Source organism: Carassius gibelio, chromosome A15 (assembly GCF_023724105.1).
Source record: "Carassius gibelio isolate Cgi1373 ecotype wild population from Czech Republic chromosome A15, carGib1.2-hapl.c, whole genome shotgun sequence".
Classification (NCBI taxonomy): Eukaryota; Metazoa; Chordata; class Actinopteri; order Cypriniformes; family Cyprinidae; genus Carassius; species Carassius gibelio.
Window position 1 is genome coordinate 22,894,280 of NC_068385.1, and position 12,497 is coordinate 22,906,776.

Genomic DNA, 12,497 nt, shown 5'->3' on the forward strand with positions numbered 1-12,497 from the left:
TAAGGAAAGTGTTTGCGTTTTACATGCCTACTGGTGCATTTTACTAACATGCCCTTTAAATAACAAAGGAAAAATACTGACTTTATAGCAAGTTTGAGTTGGTCTATGGCACAGTCTATTTTCAGTTCCTCAAAATAGCAACATGCCAAAAATGCGCCTGAACACACCTCTTTTTTATACCAGCACACCCATGGGTGCAAGTGCATTTGCATGCAAATGCAAATGCATTTGCCGCGCCTTGCACCGCATTTTGCCTAGGTGTATGATAGGGCCAATAGAGAACATACAGCTTCTTCAAGACTGGATTTTCCAAAACTTCCCCAAAATATCTATTTATAAAGTACTTTTTCTCAGCTAGATGTTTCAAACAATATTCTTCATTATTTTCTTCAATATTAAGATAAATAAAGTAAATGCTTTAACTGTAAATCGGTCATGTAGATGAGAGGCCCTTTGTGACCTATGAAGCTGTAGTAAGTCGAGGAGTAAATGTATGTTTTAATGTGTTGGGTTCTTTTCTCAAACCATGGAGAGAACACATGTAATTGTATACTATTTAAGTTTTACATGGGGACGTCCCTTAAATCATACATTATTCCAAATCATAATATTAATGAATATTAACTTAATTAAAATTAACTTAAACGACTCAAAAGGATATATGTTGAAGTAGCAGTGGATTCCAGAATCCACCCCTTCAACATGAAGAAACATGTCATTTGCAGTTCTAAAGTGCTGTAAAAGCTTGAAATTGCACCTTGCAAATGCTTGGAAATTGCTTGAATTTCACTTGGACAAAAGTGTAAGAACACTGATTTGTTTAAGTGCAAATTAACTGACAGCAATCTGTTGAAAACTGAAACTCAAGTGACTCCCCTTTTGTGTTCAACGGACATGAGTGTGAGAAGGTAAATTAATGTGTGCTTTAAATGCAGCTACCCGTCTCTTTAAATGTGCACAAAATGCAGTTCACCTATGTGTCCACAAGGGCGATGTTTGTGTTTATTTGGAATTACATAATTGCCAATGATTGCCTTGGTGACTATAGTGTCAAATGAGTCACAGTGAATGACTCTAAATGTACAATCTCACCTCACAGTAAAAAGCACACGTTTTTCAATATATCCATATACTGGTTTAGCCTGCTTCTTTATTTTATTTGCCTTCAGACAGCAAATGCCCTTTTCTCACAGTTCCTGTAAGTTGCCTAACGTTGTGTGCTACAGTTTCGTTTCAATGTACAAAGTCATTCTAACTGAAATACGAGACACTCTTTAACACCTGGATTTAACCTGTTGGCTAGAATATCATTATCAGCCGCATCCACATCGAAAAAAAAAAAACCTGGAATCAGCTTATTTATAATTTATTAGCTAAATGTGACACTTGGGAAAATTGTTCACTAACCACAACACAAAACCTGGTGAAACTATTTCGCAACCAGTCTTAACACGCCTCAGTTCCGGGTTTCCGCAGGTTGGGATAGTGACTATGGAAGTATGACAGACGCGTTGGAGTTGAAGCCCATTCAAGTTGTCTGTGACAACAATAACGCCTCGAGTGACCAAACGATTGAGGTAAGCTGTAAAAATATTTTCTTCATCTTGTCTTCAGATCATTGACAAATTTATTCATGATTGTGCAAGTGCGCAAATGTCCGACTCTAACGTTTTACTCTGAGTGTATTCCCTTGTTTCGATTTGATCGTATAGATTTTTTACTTTATTTATTTTTTTTTTTTATTATTGTTTTACTTTGTACTTAATAACGTACGAAAGGTACGATGGTGACACGTTGATGCTTAAGTAAATACATGCCATGACCTGAATGATTACCCCATTCATATTTATTAAGTCTACATGTCCAAGGTAGAATATCATAAGAGTCTTACCTCGTTTGCTGGTTTTTAGCTAATTTAAGATGGTATTCGCTGGTTTAAACTGGTTTCCCAGCCTAGCCAAGCAGGTCTTCATCTAGTTTAGTGGTTCTTTTGAAAAAGGATAGGATACTATGGTACATGGCCATAACAAGTCAGCAAGTCTCTCAAATATCTTATAATCTGGCACTTTTATGACAAAGCAAGGCTGGCCCAGGTTGTAAAATGTCATGTGGCATGATTACCAAAAGTGTAAAGTTGTTTATAATAATCTATCTATCTATCTATCTATCTATCTATCTATCTATCTATCTATCTATCTATCTATATATATATATATATATATATATATATATATATATATATATATATATATATATAATACATAATATATAATACATATGATACAAACATGACTAAATTTAGTACTTTTTAAAACACACCTGGCACACTTGGGAAGTTTTTTCTTTCTTTATTATTTACCCTTCTTCATTGCTCCTGGCCCGTACTATTTTAATGTTTTTACTGTTGCGTTAGAGGCTGTTGTCTAAATATTGATATACTGTACACTACAACTGTACAGACCAATGACTTTCTCTATGTAAATATTGTATAAGTTATGTGAGAAATGTTCACAGGTGATTCCAGGGAATGGCACTTGCTCAGACCACCTAAGATCAGAGAGAAATGAAGTGTCCCCTCTTCTATCAACACCACAGGTATATGCCTCTTACTCGTAACTTTTGATTGGCTGAAAAAAAATAATTGAATGAATGAAACTATGATGGTTTTGAAACAAAGCAAAAGCATTGACAATGACATAACTTGTGACCATAGTTGCTTATGGGAAATGCATTGTATATATATATATATATATATATATATATATATATATATATATATATATATATATATATATATATATATATATATATATAATACATTGTTTTCACTCATAATTAGGTTATTCAAGTAAGCTATTAATTTTCCACTATCGATGTCTTGTGCTGCATGCAGATTTTTAGGCTGCAAACCCATCCTTCAGTTTAGTTTGACTGGTCTGTCTGGATTTATGTGTTTTCAGGTCACTGAGAATAATAGTGAACAGCATGTGGATGGAGGCGTCGATGCTGACTCTCTAACTCGACCCAAGGTAAATCTGAAAAACAAAAAGCCATTACTTTGGAGTATGTCTACATGTGGAAATAATAAAATTTTGATGTCTCTCTTATCTGACATACACATCTGAGGTCTTGGGAGTCTTTACTAATGAGAGTTGAATCAGTTGTGTTGAATAGGGAGTCATCTAAAATGTGCAATGCTTGGATTTCTCCAGGACCAAGATTGGGAACCACTGACATAAGCAAATGTGTATAATGTAATTTAAAGGGACACTGAGTAGGAATTACTCCCATCTAGTGGTGAAATTGTATTTTGCATTCAAACTAATTTTGCTCTCCAGCGCCTCGTTTTTTCAAATGCGCGTTGCATCTACGGTAGGCGATATGTACCAAAAAGCTTTGACAGGATGTATTCTAATAGCACTTCGTCGAGTTTTCCTTCAGGTGAACAGGTGTGTTATTTCAAACAAACTGCAACATGACAACTAACAAACGAATGTTACAGTATGAATTACTGACTGTGGAAAACATGAAATATTGTAATTAGTAGTTATGTCTAATTTATTCGTTATATTTTCTGAATTATATGCATTGTTAGATATAAAAAAAATATTGTAATATAGATTGTAACACTGACTTACCTGTCGAGAAGAAAACTGGCCACTTCAGCGTCTCTTTTGAAATCTTTATCCAGCATTAGCTCTTTCCACCTAGAAAAAGCTTCCCCGACATTAACTCTTGTTTTCTGTAATCTACGGTCACGTTTCCTTTTACGTTCTATTTTTGACTGTTTTGGCGACGATGTTTTCTTCTCCTGTGGCGTGGCATATGTATGGTCCATAATAAGAATGCAATCCAGACTTTTAAACTTGCCGGTGCAGTTTCAAGCGCCTCTCACTGCTCTGCACCTGCGTTTCTGGCTCTGACCGAAAACGCGCTGTGGAAACGCGTTGGCTTAGTACTTTTTGTCCCTCTCTGCTACTATAGTTTTGCAAGATGGCGGAACTACATGGAAGCCTCTGTCAACCTACCCGTCCCATGTATATAAAGATAATAAATTCTTCATTTACAAGGATTAGTTTAAACATTGGCATAGGTATTTGTACACCATTGAGGGCATATTTATGAATAAAAATATTGATTTTAGATAATAAAATACCTAAAAAGTTACTTATTGTCCCTTTAAACAGCTTGGCTTTTAACAACGATTAGGTACAGTAAGAAAGTCTTGTGGTTGTTCCTCTGTAGGACCCTATGATTTCCGCGATGTGAAAAACTCAGACGGAACCAGAATCCAGTCATAAAAATTAAAGTAAACAAGGAATGTCACTAAATTTGCCAATTTTTGGATGAATAAATCAAAAGTATCTCATTACACTTAAATCAAAATGTGATATGGACTATTGTCTGTGAATATTAAGCTTTAAAATATGCATTTTAATATGAATCCTTCCTGCTCTGCGTGTCACTGTGTGAATGAACGGCACAGATGCAAGGTTTCGTTTACTACACACATACTGAAGAACCTGTGACGTTTGTGTTGTTTTTAGCCTCAATATATGAGTACATGAACATAATCTCTAGGTCTGCTGTGAGAGTCACTTCATAACCATTTTCCCATTTACTTTGAGAAAAACTATCGTCATATCATATTCAAACAGAAACGCAAAAGTCTTTACAGCAACTCATCAAAAATAAGTTTGGTTTAACTCAAAGAAACTGTGACAGAAATATATTAATTAATGTAATGATAGTACCACTACAACTAATAAAATTGTTATTAAAACATAAAAAAAAAAAAATATATATATATATATTTATTATTATTATTATTATTATTTTATAAAATATATTATTTAGAGGTGCTTTTATTATTATAATGTAATGAAACCATTCAAATGTAATCCAGAAAATTTATGGAAAACACAGAATTTGGCAAAAAAAAAAAAAAAATGTTAGAAACAAAAAAAATAAAAATGTATATTGCTTCAAGTATGTAAATAATAAAAAAAATATATTTTTGTTAAATTGCTGTTATATTGTGTACGCTTCATGATGTAAATTCATTAGACATGCTTTTTGATTAATTCAATTTAATGTTACTATTAAAACAGAGTTTCTGTTTGTGTTTGCAGTGGTCAAGGGAGCTGCGGAGGGTCAAGAGAGAACTAAATGAGGTGGTGGTGTGGAAATTCAAATTATGGACAGTGCTACTCTTCATCTTTATTACCATTGCTCTGGTTATTGGGATCTCAATTATTGTGTGTGCAGGTACTGATGCTCCATTCATAATCTTCGACTACTGCGAATGCTATTGATAATGTTACCAGTCTAATTTGTTAGGCTATATATTTTGCTGTTTTTATGCACTTTCAAGAGAAAACAAAATCTCAACTTTCAAATTCTGTCAATTTTATCACAAAATACAAACAATAAATGTTTAACACACGCAAAACATTTTAAACCTTTAACACTTTTATTTTAGCTGATTGCATATGTTTCTCTTTCATTTTAGTTCTTGCACAAAATAAGCATGAATGAACATCATAATGTATTGTATGTTGAAAGAAACAAAGCAACTTGCTGAAATATCTTGCATCTCGTTTTATTTGAGTGTTGATTTATTAAAAACATTTGATTAATTAATTGATTATTAAATAACATTTATTTTTTAGTTTTATTTTTGGCCAAGTGCATCCTGAATTCTAGTCATATCTGGCTTGCTCTTCTGATACTGATGTTAAAAATTATGAGATCAGAGGAGCCTTCCTCTATACATTTACCAAAATGTCAGCTGTTTCCAAGATGACTGAACCACAGCATATGTTTCTTAAAGGGGTCATATGACATTGCTTAAAAGATCATTATTTTGTGTATTTAGTGTAATGCAATGTGTTTATGCAGTTTTAGATTAAAAAATCACATTATTTTCCACACAGTGCACATTATTATTGCTCCTCTATGCCTCGCCCTTCTGAAACGCAAACATTTTTATCCAGTGCATTGTGATTGGCTGAATGCCTCAAGCATGTGACGGAAATGCCGTCTTCCGTCACGACGAGACATAACCAATAAAACCCATTACAAATGAGGCATTTGTTGCATCCAGTGGGGACATAATTACTGATTATAATAACTTATACTCTCTTTTTACTCGTTGCGCTGAGTAAACAAAAAACAATGTCTGCATTTGTGATTGGAAAAATGATAAAACAACAAGTGCTACTCTACACTGCTCAAAACTCACATTTGAATTATCAGTGGCACATTGTTTAAATATGTGACCCTGGACCACAAAACCAGTCTTAAGTCACTGGGGTATATTTTTAGCAATAGCCAAAAAAAAAAAAAAAAAAAAAAACTTGTAAGAGTTAAAATTATAGATTTTTCTTTTATTCTAAAAATAATTAGGATATTGATTAAAGATTATGTTTCATGAATATATTTTGGAGATATCTGACTGTACATATATAAAAACTTAATCTTTGATTAGTAAAATGCATTGCTAAGAACCTCATTTGGACAACTTTAAAGGCAATTTGTCAGTATTTAGATCAGAATCCAGATTTTCAAATAGTTGTATCTTTGCCAAATATTGTACTAAAAAACCATGCAACAATGAAAAGCTTATTTATTCAACATTCATATGATGTATAAATCTCAATTTCGAAAAATTGACACTTGAGACTTTTGCGGTCTTGTGGTACATATGTAAATGTACTTACAGACTGAGAGTCAGAAGCGCCAGCCTGTCCTTGCAAAGTTAGAATTTCCCCACTTTATAGAAACAGCATTTGTGCACAGAAGCATTGTAGGCTACTGGTTCAGGAAACAGTCCTCATCTTCAGTAAAAATAAATACAGTAATAATAAATAAACATTCCTTGACCTGTTCCGGAACAGTGTTGTAAATACAACTTAACCACTGATTTTTGTGTCCTCTTTTGAAAGGACAAAAAAAGTAGTTTCACTTCCACCATGAAACCACCATACGCCTTTTTTATGTGCGTAAACATTTGGGCAGTGTTATACAAATTTTCCCACATCATAATGTGGGGGCATGTTTAAACGAGCCGTTTTAGGAGGGCGTGGCTGACTCTTAACTTTAATAAAGAATATCTCTTTGGATTTGACACTTTAGTCTTTGCAACTTCACAGATCTTCTTTATGCAGCAAGTGCATGTAACACTCCAAAAAAAAAGAACATTTTTAAATCAAATCATATGACCCCTTTAAATAATTCCTGTATAACATTTTGATTGTATTTTTGTTTTGCAACCCTGTGTGTTTTAAAGTTGTTCATGATGATGAGGATGAAAAATATGACAAATCCTCATATGTGGTGGCACGCTTCTTCAGAGGAAATTTCACTCTGGATGCTAACAGCTTCATTTCAAACTCTCCGGATGAAGAGACTATGAGAGAGCTGGAAAAGCAGGTAATAACAAAAATGACCTATTCAGTACTAGAAATTGTAGATCCATGTGAAGCATTTTTGAGAAATCATTCATAAGCTTTACATAACTCAACACATACAGTATTGTTCAAAATAATAGCAGTACAATGTGACTAACCAGAATAATCAAGGTTTTTCGTATATATTTTTATTGCTACGTGGCAAACAAGTTACCAGTAGGTTCAGTAGATTCTCAGAAAACAAATGAGACCCAGCATTCATGATATGCACGCTCTTAAGGCTGTGCAATTGGGCAATTAGTTGAAAGGGGTGTGTTCAAAAAAATAGCAGTGTGGCATTCAATCACTGAGGTCATCAATTTTGTGAAGAAACAGGTGTGAATCAGGTGGCCCCTATTTAAGGATGAAGCCAACACTTGTTGAACATGCATTTGAAAGCTGAGGAAAATGGGTCGTTCAAGACATTGTTCAGAAGAACAGCGTACTTTGAGTAAAAAGTTGATTAGAGAGGGGAAAACCTATAAAGAGGTGCAAAAAATGATAGGCTGTTCAGCTAAAATGATCTCCAATGCCTTAAAATGGAGAGCAAAACCAGAGAGACGTGGAAGAAAACGGAAGACAACCATCAAAATGGATAGAAGAATAACCAGAATGGCAAAGGCTCAGCCAATGATCACCTCCAGGATGATCAAAGACAGTCTGGAGTTACCTGTAAGTACTGTGACAGTTAGAAGACGTCTGTGTGAAGCTAATCTATTTTCAAGAATCCCCCGCAAAGTCCCTCTGTTAAAAAAAAGGCATGTGCAGAAGAGGTTACAATTTGCCAAAGAACACATCAACTGGCCTAAAGAGAAATGGAGGAACATTTTGTGGACTGATGAGAGTAAAATTGTTCTTTTTGGGTCCAAGGGCCACAGGCAGTTTGTGAGACGACCCCCAAACTCTGAATTCAAGCCACAGTACACAGTGAAGACAGTGAAGCATGGAGGTGCAAGCATCATGATATGGGCATGTTTCTCCTACTATGGTGTTGGGCCTATTTATCGCATACCAGGGATCATGGATCAGTTTGCATATGTTAAAATACTTGAAGAGGTCATGTTGCCCTATGCTGAAGAGGACATGCCCTTGAAATGGTTGTTTCAACAAGACAATGACCCAAAACACACTAGTAAACGGGCAAAGTCTTGGTTCCAAACCAACAAAATTAATGTTATGGAGTGGCCAGCCCAATCTCCAGACCTTAATCCAATTGAGAACTTGTGGGGTGATATCAAAAATGCTGTTTCTGAAGCAAAACCAAGAAATGTGAATGAATTGTGGAATGTTGTTAAAGAATCATGGAGTGGAATAACAGCTGAGAGGTGCCACAAGTTGGTTGACTCCATGCCACACAGATGTCAAGCAGTTTTAAAAAACTGTGGTCATACAACTAAATATTAGTTTAGTGATTCACAGGATTGCTAAATCCCAGAAAAAAAAAAATGTTTGTACAAAATAGTTTTGAGTTTGTACAGTCAAAGGTAGACACTGCTATTTTTTTGAACACACCCCTTTCAACTAATTGCCCAATTGCACAGCCTTAAGAGCGTGCATATCATGAATGCTGGGTCTTGTTTGTTTTCTGACAATCTACTGAACCTACTGGTAACTTGTTTGCCACGTAGCAATAAAAAATATACTAAAAACCTTGATTATTCTGGTTAGTCACATTGTACTGCTATTATTTTGAACAATACTGTATTAAACTCTGAAGTATGAAGACATACCTTTTTTTTTTTTTTTAAATATATATTTAATGATTAACCCCAACCCCCAAATGTTTCACATGATTTCCCTGACTAATCTTGAATTTGAATCTATATAAATGTTCAATGTTTAGTACAAGCTAGACTATAAGGACAGCATCTGACATGTTATCAGTTGACACAGAAAATGATTTTTACTCGTCCCAGTTTGTATGAACAAATAAAAAGTGCACTAAGGGGTGTCAATGAGGATAGAATAGAATAGAAATTAAAAAGTAACTGTTCTATTTGAATATATTTTCAAATTTAATTTATTTCTATGATGTAAAGCTTAATGTTCAGCATCATTACTCTTCAGCCTTCAGTGTCACTTGATGTGTTCAGGAATGAAATATGCTGATTTGCTGCTAAACCTATATATATATATATATATATATATATATATATATATATATATATATATATATATATATATATATATATATATATATATATATATATATCCATGTTAAAAATCCTTAATACTTCAGCGGAAACCATGATACCTTTTCTTTTTTTTTTTTCAGAATTCTTTGATCAATAGAAAGTTCAAAAGAGCAGCATTTATTTGAAATATATATTCTTGTGACACTGCAAATCTTGAATCATTGACATCTGTCTTGAAGGAATAGTTTACCCAAAAATTGTTCACTCATGCAAATTCACTAATGATGTCATTTATTCACCCTCATGTCATTCCAAACTTGTATGACTTTCTATATTCTGTGAAAAAGAATCTGACCCAAAAGAACGATGCTTTCATTGGACATCACTGTTTAAAGCTACTGCACATATCAAGAGATTTTGTAAAAACCCACCATTTGTAGTCCACTGATGAAAATAAATCAGAGAGATTTGGAACAGCTTGAAGGTGAGTAAATAATGATGAAATGTTAATTTTGTGGGTGAACTAATCATCCTGAGCGGGATGCTCCACAACTTGCACTTATGCTTTAACAGTAGTAGTGTTCTATTTATTTTTTTCCTTCTCAGTGCTGTTCCTTATATTAGGGGCACATCACTGCATATCTGGGATGTTTTCCTTATCCAACACATCTGATTTAACAGAGCTCAGTAGTATACTGACTCAAGCACATGTTTTAGATAAGTTAAACATCCTGCAGTACAATGGAGAAAAAAAACAAACAAAACAGCACTGCTTTTATTTAATTATGTTGCTATTTACATGTATGATTACTCATTCACTCTATCTGTCTCTCCCATACAACATAATCAATCTTCAGCTGATAGAAGTCTACAGTTCTTCTCCTGCATTGGAGAGGTACTTTTACAGTGTCACCATAAACAATCTCCAGTGAGTAAATTTCACACTCCAGTCACATTTTACACCTATTTGCTTGTCCATACCATAGTGTGATTTTAAGTCTAATCCACTCATTTTTGGTCCAGACAAACAAATCTAATTTATGTCAGGGGAAAGTCGACCGAAATGAATTTTTAATGTTGTGTTTCGAAACAGGGACACTGCAGCCCAGTTTAAGCTCCAGTTCATGATGCCTTTAGAACATGAGGAGCTGATACGCTACACTCTGAGTCTAAAGATGGTTAAAAATGTGCTGCTCCAACACTTGTATGATCGAGACACTGGAGCCCCTTTCTATATCAAACCAACATCACTCCACATGGAAGGTGAGGAGATATTTATCAAATGAAGTAATAATAAGACATTATAAATAAATAATAAAAATCATCTGTGTTATCCTAAAAATTATAGCTAATAATAAAAAGTATAAGTATGGAAATGATACAGTGACAAAACATAAATAATTGTAGCATTATACAAAATGCTAATTACATGCAAGACTGCAAAATATGAGATAAATTTGTTTTTTGGTTTATTAGTAAACCTTACTATAATTTTCTTGTTTTTTTGTTTGCTATTTTTTCAGTTGGGTAGACATGCCAAACTTTAACTACAAGATGGATGTTGAACCTCTGGTAGCTTCATCAGAAAACAGAACATTCCATGCAACACTTTATTTCATTTGATTGCCTTGTGGACTCTTTAAAAGATCTCTTAATAATATTAATTATCCACCATTAAAAATTATCTCAGTTTTATGGGTTCATTTCTAAATATCATTGCGGTAAGTTAGTGTTCATTAAAGTATGTTTTATATAGAGGGTTCCCATGGGTCCCTGAAATCCTTGAAAGTTTGTGAATCTGAAACATTTTTGTTGCGGCCTGGAAAGTTTTAGAAAATAAATATACTTTGATGCAGGTACTTGAAAGTGCTTGGATTTCTTTTGTGCAAGAAGTTTTCTGGAAAAAATTCCATATTAGTCCCTCTGGTCTGCTAATGTGTTATTTTGCCAATAATTTGTGGCCTATGCATAGAAGCTTGCTTGATTTACATTAGTTACGCGCATTTATGCTTTACGTTAAGTGTTTCACGTGTGAGGTACTTTGTGTTGTAGACAGTACGTTGCCATTACGTTAGAGTGACCATATTTCCTCTTTTTCCTGGACATGTCCTCTTTTTGGACCTAAACAAATTAATCTGAACTGCCCAAAATGTCGGGAATTCGGCTTTTACTTTCTACAGTCGTCAGTGCATTTTTGTATTAAAGCGCTACGATGGACTGTTTTCTTAATCCTGCTCCCACTGGATTTCCCGCTCCCGTGATTCTAATATTGCATAATTTTTTGCGCATCAGGGAGCCGCCTTCAATAAGCAGAGCATTTAAATCTCTTTTTATCAGTCATCCCTTTCTCCTCAATCCGTGATCAGTCAAATTTGACTCCTGCAGCTCCTATTGCTACTTTTAAACTGTTAATGGGTTGATTTTCCCCGTTGGTTAAAGGTTTTAAATGTTGCTTAATTACATTTGACTAAGATTCTACCTATGATAAAACTGTTCTAGATATTACATTTTGTGAAGGAGGGCCACTGGTACAGTAGGAATCTTTTTAGCTGTTTTTATGATCAATATGCATAACCGTGACTGTAAAATATGTATTTTAGGTATGGAAATGACATTTTCATGATATTTGATATTTGGGATATGGTCATTGCACTACTTTAACCACTGACCAACCACATCCCAGCCCCCTGCCCCAACCACTGTCCTCTTTTTGGAAAACTAAAATATGGTCACCCTACTGTCATGCACTAAACCACTAGGATGGTAGGCCTACCTCTGTGTTTCACAGACACACCTGGGAATTAATGTTGAATTGCTTTGCTTAAGATAATGTAAACCTATGAGGCAAGAAAAACTTCTGGTTACATGAGCCTAAGCTCTTTTCAATAAAATCATGCAAATTCATGCAAAA

General features: G+C 34.3%; 1 protein-coding gene and 1 long non-coding RNA gene across 2 annotated transcripts in view; one reads left to right on the forward strand and one right to left on the reverse strand.

Annotated features, from left to right (window-relative positions):
• Positions 1–2,201, reverse strand: part of LOC128029442 (uncharacterized) — a 22,960-nt gene extending 20,759 nt beyond the window's left edge. Inside the window, exon 1 of the long non-coding RNA XR_008187386.1 lies at positions 1,892–2,201. This is a non-coding gene — a long non-coding RNA (uncharacterized LOC128029442). The remainder of the gene's footprint in view (positions 1–1,891) is intronic.
• Positions 1,309–12,497, forward strand: LOC128029441 (TPA-induced transmembrane protein). Its single transcript, XM_052617229.1, has 8 exons — positions 1,309–1,577; positions 2,515–2,595; positions 2,961–3,029; positions 5,133–5,268; positions 7,292–7,434; positions 10,444–10,514; positions 10,680–10,849; positions 11,110–12,497. Exons 1-8 carry the CDS (start codon positions 1,500–1,502, stop codon positions 11,115–11,117), a joined length of 756 nt encoding a protein of 251 aa, XP_052473189.1. The 5' UTR covers positions 1,309–1,499; the 3' UTR covers positions 11,118–12,497.